This window comes from Onychomys torridus, chromosome 4 (genome assembly GCF_903995425.1).
Source record: "Onychomys torridus chromosome 4, mOncTor1.1, whole genome shotgun sequence".
Classification (NCBI taxonomy): Eukaryota; Metazoa; Chordata; class Mammalia; order Rodentia; family Cricetidae; genus Onychomys; species Onychomys torridus.
The window spans coordinates 3,906,247-3,925,770 of NC_050446.1; the positions used below are offsets into that span (position 1 = coordinate 3,906,247).

General features: G+C 44.0%; 1 protein-coding gene across 1 annotated transcript in view; it reads left to right on the plus strand.

The window, feature by feature from the left end:
* Positions 1–19,524, plus strand: part of LOC118582570 (complement C5-like) — a 101,842-nt gene that overhangs the window by 63,461 nt on the left and 18,857 nt on the right. Inside the window, exons 27-33 of the mRNA XM_036185543.1 lie at positions 686–781; positions 6,150–6,321; positions 9,990–10,195; positions 11,968–12,120; positions 15,396–15,458; positions 16,627–16,708; positions 17,561–17,618. Of these exons, the coding sequence (XP_036041436.1) occupies positions 686–781; positions 6,150–6,321; positions 9,990–10,195; positions 11,968–12,120; positions 15,396–15,458; positions 16,627–16,708; positions 17,561–17,618 (830 nt within the window). The remainder of the gene's footprint in view (positions 1–685; positions 782–6,149; positions 6,322–9,989; positions 10,196–11,967; positions 12,121–15,395; positions 15,459–16,626; positions 16,709–17,560; positions 17,619–19,524) is intronic.

Genomic DNA, 19,524 nt, shown 5'->3' on the forward strand with positions numbered 1-19,524 from the left:
TGGGGGTTAAAGAAGAGAGGGAAAATGTACCTAGTTTCATCAATGCTGCTGTGATAAAATATCCTGTTGAAAGCAAATTCTGGGAGGAGGCTTCCAGCTCACAGGTGGCAACATCTCCCTCTGGTCATTCTGTCATGGCCATGGCAACAATGTGAGCTATTGTCTCCTTGTGGTTTGAGTTTGAATTTCTCTGATGACTAGCAACAACAAACACTTTTCATATACCAATTATGCCTGGAAAATTTAATTCCAGAGTGGAGGAGAGGAGAGAAGAGAAAGATTAAAATTCATTCATAGAACTAGAGCCAAGAAAATTAGATTGTGAGTGGCATAAAAATAGCTCTGGAGAGCAAGAATAACTCCACTAGTGATCTTGTAAGCCCTAGACCACGCTGCCCTAAGAGGGCTAAGTGATGCCTCATAGTGGATGTGACATTTTAACAGGATCTTGAAGGAGAGGGCAAGTTTGAATGTGGTAAAGAATCATGAGATGAGGCTGACAGGTGAAGATGGGGTAGACAGGCTAAGAAAGGCACTTGAAAAACTCCAGTGTCCTTGGGAAACAGTAGGCATCCAGCTGGCGTGTGTGATGTGGACACATGGATAGGCCCCAAAAGAAATTTGAACCAATCATTTCACTTTGACAGTTTCATCTGCCCTTCTTTTAAAACACTGTTTGTTTTAGGGTACTTTGCCTGTTGAAGCCCAAGAGAACACTTTGTATCTTACAGCCTTTTCTGTGATTGGAATTAGAAAGGCTATGGACATATGCCCCCTGATGGTAAGAACTAGTTTTCTTTCCCTCACCTGGCTTAGTCTATCACACACTTGGGGCAGGGGAGGGAGACGCCCTCACCAATCAGAGGACACTTCATTTCAAATGTTTCTTTTACTGCTTTTCACATTACTTGGAAATAACCTTAAGACCAGAATCAAATGATTTCATAACTGTGATAGATTCTGCCATCTAGTCTGATCTGTAGATACATGAAGAATTGACAAAGCTGATACCATAAGCAGGATGACTCCCATTGCTCAGTGTTACCAATTACTAAACTGTAGGGCTGAGATAGTAACTTGGACAATGTACTCTTTGGGGACCTGCCACCCAGCTCCAAATAAATACACAGAGACTTATTCTTACTTATGAATGCCCAGACTTGGCTTGGTTTGTTTCTAGCCAGCTTTTCTAACTTAAATTATCCTGTTTCTCTTTAACTACATTTTGTCTCTGGGCTTCTTACCTTTCTTTATTCTATATATTTTTCTTTGCTTCTTACTCCATGGCTGGCTGGGTGGCTGGGTGGCTGGGTAGCTGTCCCCTGGCATCTTCCTCTCCTCCTTGCTCCTCTTGTTCTTCTTTTTTTGAGTTTAGATTTCTCCTCCTACTTATTATCTCTGCCTGCCCATCCCTCCTATCCTTTCTCCTGCCTTGCTATTAGTCATTCAGCTCTTTATTAGACAAATCAGGTATTTAAGGCAGGCACTGTAACACAGCATCACAGAGTTAAACAAATGCAACATAAAAGAATGCAACATATCTTTGCATCATTAAACAAATATTCCATAGCATAAATGTAACACATCTTAAACTAATATTCCACAATATTTTCCCCTTTTGTCTAAATGAAGATGAAAGGTTTTAACTTTAACATAGTAAACTATATACAACAAAAACAGTTGTCAAGTAAGAACTACAATTACAATATTCAGTCCATTAGTACTTAGCAAATTCAGAGAAAATACTCCATTATCTATCTAAACCTAGTGATTCCAAAGTTTTATAAATAATTTACTCTCTATCATAACGAAGGAAAACTGCAACTATAACTATTTAGTTTTTAACTCCATCAAAGATCCCTGAAGGATGTAGTACTACCTAACCCAGACATTTGGCTTCCTGAACAGTCACCCAAAGTTCCTTTGCAACATTGGAGCATCCATCTTCAGCCTACAGGTCTAGAAGATCTGGCGGACTTTTCAGTGAAGCAGGAAATTTGAAGGACTGTCCTGCCTTGTATTGCCAAAGTTCAGCAGTCACTTTCTTCTGTGTCCTGCAGAATATCTGACAAAGTTTTCTATAAAGCAGGAATCTCAAAGGACTGTCTTGCCTTGTTCAACAGTCTTTCTCCTGTGTTCTGCTTGTCTAGTCTGTACAGCACACTGTCAGCAGTTGAGGCAAGAGCAGTTTCTTGCCCAAATGGCTAGCCTTGCCACATTGAAAACAAACTCCATAAGGAGTTCTTTGATGCCCATCATGCTTTATGAAGTAAATTGGTGCTGCCAGGAGCAGATGTGTCTCATTGTCATGAAAAACCTTAGGTTATTAAACATCTTAAATGCCATGTTCTGTGGGTCTTTGAAGTGTTTGAAAATTATCAATCTGTCTAAAATATACCTTTTTAACCTTGAAAACATACTTAATGTGACTATAAGCTTGATTATTATAGATTAACTACTAACCTCCTTTCTTAATTATACACTGCATTTTTAAATGAGCTGCATAAGCACAATACCCCAAACAAGAGTAGAAACATATATACAGTATAACAAAAATAACTTTAAATTTGTATCAATATACCAAATCCATGCCAATGGAAAATATCTGAGATTAATAGTTGTCTTTTTATCCTGTATCCCTGTATTCCCCTAAATGATAACAAACATCCATAACCCACCAAATAACCAACAACCACCCACCCCATCTCTTGGGAGTGTGGGCATCATCTTATCCAGACTGCTTCCTGCTATCTGTGGGCAAAGGCATCTTTAGGGGTTCCTGAGAAAATTGAGATAATGGCCAAGTCCTAGGAAGACCAACAATAACCTTTGTTGATAAATATCACCTGTCAAGGTTCAGGAGGTCTCCCTTGATCACACCTGATCATTTTTAACCTGGAAGGAATCCACAGCCTTTCATTTCTTGTGGAAACAAAAGCAGAACCTCTCCCCCAAAAGTAATATTTTTTCACTTCTTTTTTAAAGTTAAAGTAGCCCTGAAGCAACTACATTGGTTCAGTTCACAACCCCATGTCTGTCAGCATTGTCATTTACTCATCAGTGTTCAAAAAATTCAAGGTCAATACAGCAACGTACAGGATCCAGACCCCCTGTGTATTTCCCATCTCTATGTGGCTTATTCTTTTTTTGTATTGCTTTACTTCTCTCATTAAAGACTATTGTTTTTAAACTACTTACTGTTTCTATTACTGTCTATATGCTTTCTCGTTTCTTTCTTAAGCCTATGCACATTGTTAAACACACTGTAGCCTGTTTAGAGGATTTTTCCATCTGGACCTCTTTTACTGCTTATGTCTCGTCTTTTCTGGCCACATGAACCTTTAAATAGTGAAGCCCTGTGGCTAGGCCCTCCACCACAGATTTGGCAGATAGCTCCACCCACTTCTTGGGTCCATGAAAGCCAAGCCTAAAGCTTTCGGGCCAGTCAGAGGTAGGTGACTCAGAACTGCCACCCTGATCTGGAATGCTGGAGCTGGGGCTATCTCCAGTCCTGCCCAGGCCAGCAGCCACTCAGACTCAAATAAACACACAGACGCTTATATTATTTAAACTGTTTGGCCCAATGGCTCAGGTTTCTTGCTATCTAGATTTTACATCTGAAATTAACCCATTTCTATTAATTTATAAGTTGCCATGTGACTTGTGGCTTACCAGTACTTTACATGTTCTCATGGTGGTGGCAGCTGGCAGTGTCTCCTCACTCAGCCTTTCCTTCCCAAAATTCTCCTTTCTCCTTATCCTGCCTACACTATACTTCCTGCCTGGCTACTGGCCAATCAGCATTTTATTTATCAATCAATCAGAGCAACACCTTTACAGCATACAGAAAGATATCCCACAGCACCCTGCAGTGAGGCAGTTGCTTTTTACTTAGTTTTTTGTTTCTCTTTAGTGTGAAAAAGGCTGGTTAAGTGCTCTGCTATATGGCAGAGACTCTTCAAGAAGCTGTATCTTTTTTTTTTTTTTTTTTTTTTTTAGCTTTCTCAGGCCTTATGTGGAAATTTTGGAATGCCAAATGAAGTTGAGTTTTTTTTGGGTTTTGTTTTGTTTTGGTTTGGTTTTTACTCTTTGGGAGCCCACCACCCAGGTCCCAAATAAATACATGTAGATTTATTCTTACTTATGAATGCCCAGCCTTAGCTTGGCTTGTTTCTAGTCAGCTTTTTGACTTAAATTATCCCGTTTCTCTTTAACTGTGTTTTGCCTCTGGGCTTCTTACCTTTCTCTATTCTATATGTCTTTCTTTTCCTTCTTACTGCATGGCTGACTGGGTGGCTGGGTGGCTGGGTGGCTGGCCCTGGCGTCCTCCTCTCCTCCTTTTCTTGCTCCTTGCTCCTCTCATTCTTCTTTTTTTTGAGCCTAGATTTTTTCCTCCTATTTATTCTCTCTGTCTGCCAGCCCCACCTATCCCTCTCTCCTGCTTAACTACTGGCCATTCAGCCTTTTATTAGATGAATCAGGTGTTTTAGAGAGGCAACGTAACACAGCTTTATAGAGTTAAACAAGTGCAACATAAAAGAATGTAATACATTTTTGCATCATTAAACAAATATTCCACAGCACAAATGAATGTAACACATCTTCAACTGATATTCCAAAATAGTACTGTGGTGGGAGAATGAGTCAATGTGTCTAGCTCCCCTCTCTTTTAAATTTTAAACTTTACTTTTGTGCATGTGTGTGTACCTGTTTGTCTGTATGTCCACCTTAGAGACCAGAAGAGGGTATCAGGTTCCCTGGAGCTGGAATTATAGGTGACTATGAGCCTGATATGGATGTTAGGAACCCAACTTGGGTCTCCTGCAAGAGCAGCCAGTGCTCTTAACCTGCTGAGCCACCTCTCCATCCCCTAGCTTCCCACTCTTACCTCTTCTATTATGTGTGCATTGATACTGCCTTCAGCACTGTAGAGAGAGCACTCCCTAGCATCCAGTCACACTTTTACTTCTTTGGGTCATATTATTTGGTTTGCTTGAAAGCTGAGGAAGTAAAGAGAAGACCTGCCTATTTAAATTAACATAGAAGCTTCCCAAGGTAGAAGGTGGGAAATGGCTCAGTCAGGAAAGTGCTTGCCACTGAAGCAGGAGGATCTGAGTTCAGATCTCCAGCATGAACATAAAAAGCTAGGTCTGACATGCCCATGCCTATGATCCCAGTCCTTGGAGAGCAGAGACAGAAGGATCCCTACAAGTTGCTGGGCAGCCAGTATTGCCTACTAGGAAGCTCCAGGTTCAGTGGGAGTCCATGCCGAAAAAGACAAGGAGGTAAAAGAAGCTTCCAAAGGTTAACATAGACAACGGTCCTTTGTGGAAAGAGAGCTCTGCTCTGAGGTTAAGCACTCCTGTCTGAAAAGCCAAAGTCAACTAGATGTACCCTGTAAATCAGGTTACAGAACTGAGCTGGAATTTCAATTTCCAAAGGGAATTTGCAGAATGTGAGCCACAAAAGCTTTATTCTGTTCAAGTATTTCCATGAGCATTGGTGTTCACACTTGAGAGAAAATCATCAACAAGAACCCAGGCCTAGCAGTCTAGGTGCTGATTGACACTCATGCCACAAGAGGCCCAGGCTGATCTGGGAGGAGAGCCAGGCAGGATGCCAGCAGACTCTCCCTGGCTTGTTATTCGTATTGGCTCTCTGGCAATCTCAGCACAGGACAGGGACTCTACCTAGGCATTGTGCGGGCCAGGGAGCTCCAGCTGTTCTGTTTCTTTTGCCATTGTGGTTCTGTTCTGTTTGTTTTGGTATGACCCTTTGAACATATGACTTTGTCTCAGCTATGCTGACACAGGATGAAACCCTGTCTACACTGTTGCTTCTCCTCAGGGGTTGGGACAATGATGGAGCCAGAAACTCAAGGGACAAACTTCTCAGAGAAAACAGGAAGTCAGTGGCAGAAAGCATAGGCCAATTTGACAACCACGTGGTTTCTGAAATAGATTACACCCTTTCTCTCTAAAGGATTTGTTTTGTTGATTGTATATACAGGTCTCCAGGGTCTTCACACCCCTGAGACAGACAGACATACAGACAGGCATGGGCTCGCTAGCAATCTCAGGACTACTCCCATCAGTTTACAGGCTGATGTTGGACAAAGAAAGTTAATTGTCTTCTGCTCTTGTTTCCAGAAAATTGACACAGCACTAACTAAAGCTGACTCCTTCCTGCTTGAAAATGCCCTGCCATCCAAGAGTACCTTCACACTGGCCATCATGGCCTACGCTCTTTCCCTAGGAGACAGAACCCACCCACAATTTCGTTCAATTGTCTTAGCCCTGAAAAGGGAAGCTGTGGTTAAAGGTAAGACTCATTCCACACTGCTGCTCAGCAGGTGCAAACTGGGCACCAGAGTCTGCATCCTGGGTATTAGGTTTCTCCACCTACACAGTAAGCCAGATCAAGCTGAATTGAAAAGATATAACAACACGTTTATTTGAGCAAAGCAACTCCAGGATGAGTTTTCCTGTCCCAGAGACTTTATAGGTTGTAGGTGAGGGGTGATGACGTGTCTGCCACAAGCTGGGTTTGAGCCCAAGTGTGGTCAAAAGCTGAGCGCTTAGGTGGGGACTTGGGCAGCTGGCAACTTCAGGGGAGGAGGCTGCAGTTGCCGCCAAGAATGAGGAACTGAGACTCTCTGAGCAGGTGGGATGGAAAGGGAGGAAGAGAGGAGAGAGAGAGAAAAAAGAGAGAGAGAGAAAGGGGGTGGGGAATGGGGCTTACTGGATCATGCAGGGGCGAGCTGGAGGTTCCAACCCAACACTGGGAAGTGAGTGGGACGGAAGCAGAGTGAGGCACCATCCTTACCCACGAGGAGGTACTCATCACACCACAAGGTGATGAATCACTTACTCACTCACTAAATATTTATTCGTTCATTCAACACGTAGGTATTGAGAATCCTATGGATTCTTCAGAGGTGCTGGGCACTGCTGTACACTCAAGGGACAGATCAACAAAGCAAACAGAACAGAATAAATCCTACCTGGCTGGCTGTGCTAGTGTACTCCTGTAATCCCAGCACTCAGACACCGAGGCGGGGGATCCAGACCAGTTTGGCTATGTGGTGAGACCCTGTCTTGGAAAAAGACAAGCCAACCCAAACATGCAGGGCCAAGAAGGGCCTTGCTGCCCAGCCTCAAACCTGAGTCCAATCACTAAGCCTGGGGAAGGGGAGGGTCAACTCCTGCAAATTGTCCTCTGATTCCACAAGCATGCATGGCACACACGTACCCACCTACACCCACACAATAAACAAACAAATAAATAACATATTTTTAAAAACCCAGGCCCTTATGATACTTAAATTTCAGTTGGGAAGAAGCAAGATGGAGTAACGTTTTATAAATATGTTATGGCAACAGAAATGAAGACAAATCAAACAGAGAAAAGAGATACAACAAGGAGCTGGGTGTGCATCTGGACTTAAGCCTCACAAGAACATGGTACAAGCCAGGCAGTAGTGGTGCACACCTTTAATCCCAGCATTCGGGAGGCAGAGGCAGGTGGATCTCTGTGAGTCCGAGGCCAGCCTGGTCTACAGAGCAAGATCCAGGAAAGGCGCAAAGCTACACAGAGAAACCCTGTCTCGAAAAAAAAAAAAAAAAATGACACTCGGTGCATTCTGAGAAATGTTTCCCATTGCATGAGCATCATAGAGTGTGCTTACACAAACCTAAGGACTGTAGCCATGGAGACAATGGGGTAAATAATGCCATATATGTAGTCTGCCATTGGCTGAAATATCATTGTGTGGCACATAACTGTATTTGAGTGTAAATCTGAAAGGAAAGGAAGCAAGAAACAGCTGTGCACACGCCCTGGGGCCTGACCATTCCTGGTGTTCCAGCAGCAGCGCAGAGGCCAGTGTGGTGCTGAGCAGAGAGCTGAGAGCAGGAAGTGAGAGCAGGAAGTGAGAGAGAGAGTTAGGAGTCATTCCGGTGTCTCCAGGATTAAGTATACAGCTATGCAATGGTTAAGAACCTGTCCTGGTACATGTTCTACTGTCACAGTGGAGTACCAGAGATGGGCAAAGGAAAGAGATCCCTTTGAACCAGTGGCTCTGGGGGTCCAAGCACACAGCTCCAGCATCACGAGGGCTTCTGGTGAAGCCCTCACAGTGGGAAGGCACGTGGGCACTTTGGGGAAACTGAAAAGAGGACTGAACTAGAGTAACTAGCCTACACCCCCAGAAAAGCATCCGCACCTAGCCTCATGGCCCACGCTCTTCCCACATAACACTGGTCTCATTGAGGACAAGCCAACTTAAACCACAGCAGCCCGGCAAGCTGATGAGCTGAGGCTGAATCTGGCCAGGCCACACCCACTCTGCACCGTGTCCTCCAGCGCAGGGCTACCTGGTTCCAGCACATCAGCTTTAATGGCCACTTTGAGCCATCAGAAGCCACTGACCCAGGAGTGTGTGACCTGGCTTATGCCTTACCAAGAGGTTGCAGTGGGTGTCATGGCTGGCAGTTTTGAGCCCTGTCCCACTTTGAGTTTTCTAAATGTTTAACAAGTTTTGTGTGAGGTTTATGACTGTCTACAAAATTTCACCTTTGTCATCCTTTAAAAATGCCTAAGTTTTAATACATACCTCAAAACCACTTCTTTGATGCTTCAGAAATGGCACACAGATGTCTTGGGTACTCTAAGATGTATTATAAAATCATACACTTTCAAAGCTAGTGGGGAACTGAATACTTCAAATAAGATTTAAAACCCAAATAAACCTTTCATTTTAAATATAATTTTAAATATGGTAAATCTGAGTATGAGAAATACAAGAAAATATTTTGTTCAGTCATGTAAATCATGTAATAACTAATTGTAAAAAGATACCTCAAAATTAGATTAACCTTCAAAATTCCAGGTAGTGGCTTTTGTTTTCCTCAAAAGAGAAAGATATTATGTCAAGTTTATTCTTCCAGTGTGAATAATGATAATTCTTCACCTATGCATGGTGGTTGTTGGCTTATAAACACACTTCCCTGCTTATTTCTGTGAGTCTCACTACATAGATATGAATATTATCTACTCACAGTATGGGTCCCATGGAACTGATGAACTTCCTGGGTTTTCCCAGTCAGTTAGGAGAGAACAAACTAGAACCTGGTTCCTGAGTCCCAGCTTATCAGGCTCCTGCTCTGATGCCAGCCTGTCTGTGCTCTCCGGCATGCAAAGCCATCCTACAGTGAAGATAAGTAGTACTGTATTGTGGGATCTCATTTAGTCTTGGCTACCTTGATGAAGTTGAAATGAAAATAAAAAGAAACAAAAAGAAAAGAGAAGAACATGACTTCTCCTATGTGTGGTGGAGGGGTACGTTTATTATAGATATGTGGGAAAGCATGGCCAGAGGCAGGAATATCTGGGAGAGTCCAGAGTGGAGAGGACCAGGCCGAGCTGGGCCATGTGGAGATGAGGAGGGGAAAGAAAGGGTTAGCAGGTACAGCAGCCAGGAAACCAAAGGTATAACAGGGAGGGTAACCAAAATGTCTGGATTATAAGGAAGAACCTCTGTGTGAAAGCCAGCCCAGTCCCTGGGCTGAAGAGTTCAGGATAGAGAGCAGGTTGTACCAGCCATACCCTGTAATAGGTAGGGATGCTGGGAGAACCTGGTAGCCAGGTCCACTTTGATATGTTAAACAGACACCTCAACCATTTGTCCCAGGTTTGAAACTTAACAAAAATGAAGAGAACTTCTAGAAGTGAGAAGGCCATCACACACCTGGTAGGATTAGGTCAAGTTCCTATTTTTTTGTTTTTTGTTTTTCATTTTTTGAGACAGGGTTTCTCTGTGTAGCTTTGCACCTTTCCTGGAACTCACTTGGTAGCCCAGGCTGGCCTTGAACTCACAAAGATCTGCCTGCCTCTGCCTCACGAGTGCTGGAATTAAAGGCGTGTGCCACCACTGCCCGGCCAAGTTCCCATCTTTACTTCTACTAATGAATGGCGTGTGTTGCCATCAGGTGATCCACCCATTTACCGTTTCTGGAAAGACACTCACCACCAGACACACAGCTCTGTACCTAACAGCGGCACAGCAGGTATGGTAGAGACCACAGCCTATGCTCTGCTCACCAGCCTGAACCTGAAGGAGACCAATTACATCAACCCAATCATCAAGTGGTTGTCTGAAGAGCAGAGGTATGGAGGCGGCTTTTATTCCACCCAGGTAACATGTGGTTAGCTTGATCTGTGCCTCTTGCCCACACTACACCTTCTACACTCACGCTGGCCTCTATGACTCTTTCTAACAAATGGGCTGCCATAGGCACAAACCATGTCTAGAATCTTAGGGCCCTGGAGGTTATCTGTATTAGTAACCTCATTGTTCAAAAGAGGAAATGAGCCTGAAGAGGGTTATTTAAGGAGTCAGTGAGCACCCAATTCCCTGACTCTATGCCCCATGGTGCTTCTTTCATTGTCTTTAAAGACCATGGAAGGCTGGTAGGTTACCAGCAATTACATCATATCCTGTTTAATAAGTGATGGTTGCCATGGAAGCAAAGGTACTGATGATTCCTTTCTTGCGTGAGGTTTAGCTACCTATCAACCATGTTTTATGTTGTGACCATTGTTACACAGTTGGATAACACAGTCATGTGTTGCATAACAATTTTTTGGTCAGTAACAGACAATAAATATAATGGTGATTCATAAAATTATAGTAGAGCTGAAAACTTCCTTTTGCCTACTACTAGATTTGTGGCTATCATAATGTTGTATAGAAAACACTACTTGTTTGTGAAGATGTGAGCAAACCTATTGCACTGCCAATCACATAAAAGTATAGCCCTTAAAACTATTAATAAAGCCGGGCGGAGGTGGCACACGCCTTTAATCCCAGCACTCGGGAGGCAGAGACAGGCGGATCTCTGTGAGTTCGAGGCCAGCCTGGGCTCCAGAGTGAGTTCCAGGGAAGGTGCAAAGCTACACAGAGAAACCCTGTCTCGAAAAACCAAAAAATAACCTATTAATAATTATCATTTATTATAATTAATATTTTATAATGTATAGAAAATTATGATTTTATAATTAATAAAAATACATAAGCTCATGTTTCTCAGGGATGGAAAGACCAAGATTGAGGGGCCTTACTTGGGCAAGAACATCTTTTCTGTGTCATCCCATGAAGGACAAAGAGAAGGAAAAAGAGGGGAGAGAAGACAGAAGGGGGGGGAGGGAAGGGGAGAGGAGGGGCAAAGTCATTCTTTTATAAGGACAATGGCATTAATCTACTTGTGAGGGTGGTGCCCATGACCTGCACACCTCCCATTAGAACCTCCCCCATCCCACGTTGCCACAGTGAGTTTCCAATACATGAACTGAAAGTCAGCTATAGTAGACACCAAGGAACACATGGATCCCTGTATGCTCCCTAAATCTTACATTCTAGTGGGGAAGGCAGCAATCAATAACTATACATGAAAGTATTATAAACTGCGGTGAACTCTATAAAGGGCAAGAAAGAAACATTAAAACCATCATGGACAGATAGTTTGTGGCCTCACTGTGGGGGTGTTTAAACCTAGACTAAAGGATGAGAAAGAGATAATTCTGCAGCATCAGAGGTATTTTTCAGAATGGCCTGCCTGAGGATACATGTGCAGAATATGTAGAGAACCCAGACCTGAGGCCATACTTCCTACCTGTCCCTGATGAAAACAATGTCCCTCCTAGGGAGAGAGTGACCGTTCTTATACCTCCACAATGGGTCCCGGCTTCACTCAGTCAGCTGGAGTGTCATCCCCAGACAGTGCCACCACCACCTCCTAAGAAGAGGATTGGTAGAGTTGGGTGTACATAGCACTTGGGAGGCTGAAGTAAGAGTATTTCAAGTGTATACATCAGAATCCTATTCTCAAAACAAAAGAGGGTCTATTTGTAAACTGAGCATGTATCAATAAACTAAATGTGCTTTTGTGCTTTGCTGATTGTTGATAGGATACAATTAATGCCATCGAGGGCCTGACAGAATATTCACTCCTGTCTACACAACTTCGTTTGAATATGGATATCAATGTCTCCTACAAACACAAAGGTGATTTCTACCAGTATAAGGTGACAGAGAAGAATTTCCTTGGGAGACCAGTGGAGGTAAATGAAATATTTTGCCATCAGATGGGAGAATTGAAGTCATCTCTTCCCTCCTTATTGTACATATGCTTTTATTCACTATTTAAGTGTGCCCTGAGTACCAGTGGACTCCTAAGCAAGGTGCCTATTATAGCTCAGGCCCTGGTGATTCAAGAGTAAAATACAAAGAATTCATGTCCTAGGGAGGGACAGTCATTTAAATAAGAGACCAGAAACACCTACATGGAGGTGCAGAGGGGCCTCCTGATCCAGACTGACAGAGGCTGTGTGTAGGGGAGGGTATGTCCACATGTGTGGGTTAACCCTGAAAGAATCAGAGGGGGATAGCCAGATGAAGACACAGGGAGAGCATTCATCGTGTGTAACAGACACACAGAAGTGCGGTTGCAGAGACATGAAAGACGTGTTTGTCACCTGCTGCAGGTCCCTTTTGTCCTTGGTCTTTCTCACAAACTGTAGTTGGCTTGGACTTGTATTTCTGGTTCTCTAACTCCTTCCTCCATGTCTATTTCCAAGGCTAGATTTTTTTTTTAAAGGGAAAACTCTTAACAGGTTATGAAAATTTCCCAAAGAAAAGAATATCTTAGGCAAAGTATATTCTATATTATTATTGCTGCCAGTCTACATAGACGAATGTGCATTTTTCCAATTATCATGGGTGAATTTAGTACATTTAGTATGTAAGCAAACAGGAATAGTCCTCACTGTCTACATGCCCTACAGAACCATGCTTGTGAAACTAAATAGATATGAGAAGTAAAGCTTAAGCAAAAATCACAAACCAGTGACTCACAGCAGAATGATAATATAATAATAGTAGTAAGGACATGGTCATGGCAAAGATCTATGTCAATAATTAGTGATCCAAACATTTCAAATGCGGATCTGATCCCCAACTTCCTTTGAGAAAATAAGATCTGGCAGCAGGCCTGTAGGCATTGGGCAGGGCCTTTTCAATCTGTGCTGGTCACATGATATATGCATATGCATTAGTGTCCATATTTTCTCACCCTCTGGGCCTCTGAAGGTGGCTGTGCTGTCACCCTGTGACATGTCTTTTGTCCCAGGAAACATTTAGAAATCACCAGAGACACATGCTCTGAGTGTAAGCTCTGAGGAAGAGCTGTAGGTCCAAGCAGCATAGGGCTGTGTCTTGTTTTCATTTCCTGAGCTGTGATAAAATACTTGACGAGATCTACTCAGGGGAGAATGGTTCCTTTTAACTCAGTTCCGGGACACAATCCATCATTGTGGGGAAATTGAGGCAGCAGGAGCTGTCAGTGGCTGCTTGTGTCCCACAGTCCAGTGAGTGTCAGAATGCTTACTTTCAGCTCACTGGCTCCAGTTTTATACCCAGAGAATGGTGCCACCCATGGTGGTAGATCTTCCCATATAAATTAAAATAATTAAGACACACCCCTACAGACATGCTCAAGGGCCAACCCAATATAGACAGTCCCTCAATGAGACACTCTTCCTGGGTGATGCTGATTGTGTTGAGCTGAAAATTAAAATGAACCATCACAGCCTACTTCAAGTAGGCAGAATTACTTCTCTCTTTTGGAGTGAGAGACCCTTTGCCATCTTAAAATAACCCAACCTCAGTGTGGATGCTGCTTCCGTGTGAAACCTGGGCTGCTATTTATCCAGCTTGGAATTCTCTGCCACAGCTTTTCCTCAAATGTACCATGTGGAGCAATGTGTGAAGTTGTTGATAAAGCATGGACACTCTAGTTTAAAAGCACTTAAATCTGTTCTTTATTATGTCTGCTGCTAAGCATGGCAACTCTGAGAGGCGGAGGAACTGATGGCATGCAGTGCACAGCGTACAGTGCACAGAGTACAGTGCACAGTAGTTCCCAGACTCATTCACCTTAGAAACTTTTCTCACTCAGCATCACAAAGCACTCATCCCTAAGTAAATGCTGCTACATCCTGTCAGGGAGGACAGGAGAGATGACCTATTTCCCTAGGTTTACTAAGATTTGAAGGAAAGATTGACAGACTTGAACGTGTGCCAAGCCCCCTTTGCACCTCTATGCTAGGCAGAGAAATGCTGCAAGTGTGGAATGAGGCAGAAGCTGAGTCCTCCGTCTTGATGAAAATCTTCCATAATGTCCCCAAACTCTGAGTCTGCAGGTGATAGCATGCCACTAGAGAGGAGGGCTGCTTAGGTAATAGCATGCCACTAGAGAGGAGGGCTGCTTAGGTGATAGCATGCCTCTAGAGAGGAGGGCTGCTTAGGTGATAGCATGCCACTAGAGAGGAGGACTGCTTAGGTGATAGCATGCCACTAGAGAGGAGGGCTGCTTAGGTGATAGCATGCCTCTAGAGAGGAGGGCTGCTTAGGTGATAGCATGCCTCTAGAGAGGAGGGCTGCTTAACTGAATCCTTGTCCTCACTTTCCTCTTGGCAGAGTGGGAAGAAGAACAGCAAAGACAGATTTGTAGCAGGATTAAGTGGGGTGGCCAGACACTTGGGGTAGAGTTCTAGGGGCTTAGGGGTATACCTGGGGTTTAAATAAGCACAAGCCATTGAGAAGCAGGAAGATGAACCCTCAAGAAGCAGAAGAGAGGTGCAAAGGAGGATGCAGTAGAGGACCCCAGGTATTTTGTGGCCACTTCAGAGTCCTGCTTCTTGGTGCTTATGAAAACAATCCACAACTGGGCAGTGTGGTGCTCACTTTTAATCCCAGCACTCAGGAGGCAGAGGCAGGTGGATCTCTGAGTTCAAGGCCAGCCTGATCTACAGATCAAGTTCCAGGACAACCAAGACTACACAGAGAAACCCTGTCTCAAAAAATAACAACAAAAAAGAAAGAAAGGGAGGGGAAGGAAAGGGAGGGGAGGGGAGGAGAGGAAAGGGGAGGGGAGGGGAAGGAAGGAGTCCCCGCTGACACATGAGATGCTAAGTCCTGAACTAGACTCCAAAAGAAATTTGTTCACTTGGAAAAATGAAATAAATATCTAGTTTTTACAATGAATATATGTGTGTATACATGTATAATTAATGAATATCTAGTTTTATATATATATGACCTCTGATGTGTTGTTTTAGTTGACTCGCTAAGGAGGACATTCTGTTTACACATGGAAGGGAGGGTGGGGAGGACCCCAGCATCTTTCAGTGTGCCTCCTGTGTTCAGCTCTTCAATGTCATCTGTTTAATTTCACAAGAACCAAGAGAGAGGCTGGTGGGTCTCCCCTCTTCTCTTTGCTCTCTCTGCCCTCTATCAAGTGATGAGTGAAAACATGGTTTCTCTGTCCACCCCTCAGGCACCTCTTGATGACGACCTCATCATCTCCACAGGATACAGCAGTGGCTTGGCGACAGTATATGTGAGTATTTGATGCCAAGGAAAGCTTTGTGTCTAGGTAATATAAAAAAACTGTGATGCAAAGTCACATAAACATGACTTGGGTCACCATAACTAAAGTCAGGTTCCCTTATCTCTTCTTCCTTGCTGTTGTGACCTGTCTCCCAGCTTATTTTGGATAGTAACTGGTGGTCCTGTGTGCACACCCTCTGTGTATTTGTGGAAGTTTTGTATATATTGTGTATAGTCATGCAACTGCATCATGATATTTCTGCCAACAATTGGCTACACACATTATAGTCTAATAAGACTGCATGGCTAGTGATGTCATGGTTACCTTAGTTTGTATAAATATGCCCTATGATGTTTGCACAATAGAAAAACTGCCTAATGAATTGTTTCTTAGAAAATATCCCTATTGTTTCATAGTATACAGATTTATAAATTTTATGGTTACATGTGTACTCAGGAGGCTCATGATATGTGTGTTGTATGGTTCATAACATCTCTCAATATAGAGCATCTTTGTGTGCGTCCACACAGTCTGCATTTTCTGAGCAGAAACTAACATTCTGTTGATGCTTTTAATATGTTTTCACCTTTAGCACACTATTGCTTGAAGCACTATTTACACAATGGCACAGAGGAAAACAGGCTGTTTATCTTTCCCTCAATCCTGGTTGCTCTCAGTGTATCTGTTTCTGGCAAACACTCATCCAGACACATTTACAGTGACTTGTTTACCTTGATAGTGTGTGAGGTTGGGAGAAGTGAACTCTTCTTAGGCTGGCTAAGACTACAGTAAGACGTTAAACTGTACTGGCTGTGGAGCAGGTGCTGGGGAGCCATTCTTCAGATCTGACTAAGGGATTCGGAAGAAGACTGTGCTTGGCCAAAAGTCATCATTTTGTGTTCTCTGGTTCTTCGAGTTTGTTTGGACTGTTAGAGTTACTGACTCATCCACATGTGTCATCCGCAAGGCCAGCCTGGTCAACAGATCAAGTTACAGGACAGTCAGGGCTACACAGAGAAACTGTCTCGAAAAATAACAACAGAAAAGAAAGAAAAATATGTCATTTGTGCTTGATTCCAAAAACCACTCTCCTCTCCTCTCAGCTAGAGTACTAATGTAATGCCTTTTCATTTTCCCATTTTACATGGAATCTTCTTATTTCCATATCCCAACATAGGTCAAAACTGTGGTTCACAAAACTAGTGTCTCTGAGGAATTTTGCAGCTTTTACTTGAAAATTGATACCCAAGACATTGACGGTAAGATGGCCTGATGCGCTCTGTATTTTAGCTACACTTTGAAAACGTCAGGTAAAGAGCATCCCTAATTAGGAAACATGTGTCTATGAGAGAAAAATTCTTAATCTAGTTATTAAGTAGGTTGGCATCCAAGTAACTATCACTACTATTTATTACAATAAATGTAATTTTAATAACTTACAAACTAATATCAAATGATATAGCAGCTAAACTGAATGTATTCAGTGTTGGTACTTTATTATTGATGCTTTTAAAGTATGTAACAGGGCCAGGTAGTGGTAGCCCACACCTTTAATCTCTGTGAGTTCAAGGCCAGCCTGGACTACAGAGTGAGTTCCAGGACAGCCAGGGCTACACAGAGAAACCCTGTATCAAAAAAAAAAAAAAAAAGTATGTAACAGGCTGTAAGGCTTAGAAATGGAATATTCCTTTGGATTTCTGTTGCTTTTTGGTGAGGACTCTGTCTCAAGAAACCTCTGCCCACAGCCATGTCCTTTCCCTCCCTCCTCTTGGCTCTCCCTAGTGCTTGTGGCCTTTTAAGAATGTACCCCTTCTCGAAACACACAGCTTCCCTGCCGGCTTCTTGGCTTTTTCCATATCCAGAGTCAAGTCTGCTCCGGGGCTCCTCTAACCTTTGCCCCAGGGCCACGGGAGTGCTGAAACCTTCCTCATCAGTAACTCAGGACTGTTCCTTCAGGAAACTTCCTGCACTCTCAGATGCAGCCCTCCACCCCCCCTCCAGATCCCCGATCACAGACCATTTCTAAGTGTGTTTAGAGACACATGCTCCAAAATAAGTAAAAACAGTGTACTTCCTATTTGTAATTTGTTTCTATGTTGTCTGTGTGGCAGCCTCCAGCTACCCCAGCTACAGTGACTCCGGACACAAGAACATAGTAGCATGTGCCAGGTGAGCCCATTCCACAGCAGGGTTTCTGGGGCTCTTACTATGTGCAGTACTTCTGTGCCTTTTAACCCTGCCAGGGATACTCAGTTGCTTGCCCATTCATTGGCTTGATTGCTTGTTTCTAGTGTTCTGTTTGTTTGTTGTTGTTTTATTTTGGTTTGGGTTTTCCTTTTTCTTTCTCCCCCACCCCCCAAATCATATTTACCAGCAAACTGGTCCCTACGGCCAGTTGCACACGTGGGTCAGAAACTTCAGAAACACCCAAAGCTCAGGCCCATCTAATGCAGCCTGCCTTGAGACTGTTAATGTCAAACCATCTGCCGCAAAGCCCTAGACTGGCCGCTGCAGCGGTCTCTTCTTGCTGCCTGGCAGCACACTGGCTGGCTTGCTCTGACTCAGCCCTCATCACCCCTCCTCTGACTTCTTTCCTCTCGCCTTTACAAAGCGCCTTGTGGGTTTAGTGAATGCCTCCAAATAACCCAGAACACCCCATCCTGAATCAAGCTGCACATGTGAAGCCCTCATTGGCACACTCTTCATAGGTTCAGGGGATTAGGATGTCACCACAGCCTCTAAAGTGTGCACTGCTCACCACGGCCTCCTTCCTAGTATGTGTGTAAAGTGTGCACTGCTCACCACAGCCTCCTTCCTAGTGTGTGTATAAAGTGTGCACTGCTCACCACGGCCTCCTTCCTAGTGTGTGTGTAAAGTGTGCACTGCTCACCACGGCCTCCTTCCTAGTGTGTGTGTAAAGTGTGCACGGGTTTTGAAACACACACTTCTGGCTCTAGTGAGCACAGAACCACGGATAGCACAGCCAGACCTGGGACAAACTCCATCTTTCCATTACTTCTCGGGACCACCTGCCACGTTCCACTTCCATAAATCTCAATATTGTCAATGACAATATGGCAAAGGCCAAATCCTGTTTTGTTTGTTGTGCATACCTGTAATCACATATGTCAGTGCCCAGTGTGGACTGATAAAATTGGTGCAAAATGTGTTCCAGACTCTAACTGAATGGACTTTGCTGATGACTAGAATTCCCTTGTTTTAGAAATAAAGGAGGTGAAGTAGCCAGCCACATTCTCCATCAGAGGCAGAGGCAAGGTCTCAACTCCCTGGCTCCTGTGCCCCCCATCCAGCATCCAAACTACCTCTTTCAATCTCTACATACTAAGACCATTGATCCCAAGAAATAGTCCTCTGGTGCCTCCTCCGCCGTCTCCTTCCCAGCTATTTTAGCCTTTCCTGTGCTCCTGAGTCTGTCTCTCTGGATTCTCTCACCACAGCTGCTCCATTCCCTGCGGGAAGCCGCCCTCCCCTCCTTAATTCTTTCCTTCCTCACTCTCTCCCTCCCCCGCCCCTTCCCCCCTTTCTTCCTTCCAGCCTTTTTACGTCTGCCCTGGGCAGGTTTCACCCTCTGCTTCCTCTCAAACCTTTCTCATCCCAGTGTCCTTCCACTGAGGTCACCCTCTCCCAGAAGCTCTCTTCAAGCTGGCCACCATGCCTGCTCTTAAGTCCCCAAAGCTGGGGACCTGGCAATCCCGCCCTGTCTTTGAAAAGTGTAACACTTGTCACAGAGCAGTCTGAGCAAACATCTGAGAGCTAGAATCAGCACTCAGGACTGACAGGTGACCTCTGGAGCTGGCTGGAGAAGACCTCTGGAATTAAGGGGTGACGCACTTGCCGGTAGCCCTTCCCCCAAAACATTCCAATGATCCTCAGCAGAGTACTTCAGTTCAATCTGGAGGCCTGTCCTGAAGGCACATTGGACTGTCTTGCCTCTGAGTTTCTGCCCATTCTGATTGTCCCCAACCCTCCTATACACAAAAGGGAGCTTTCAAAGTCCTTCTTGGACTTCCTGGAGAGGACACCTGATCCCAGTTGTCAGAGCACAAAAGAACAA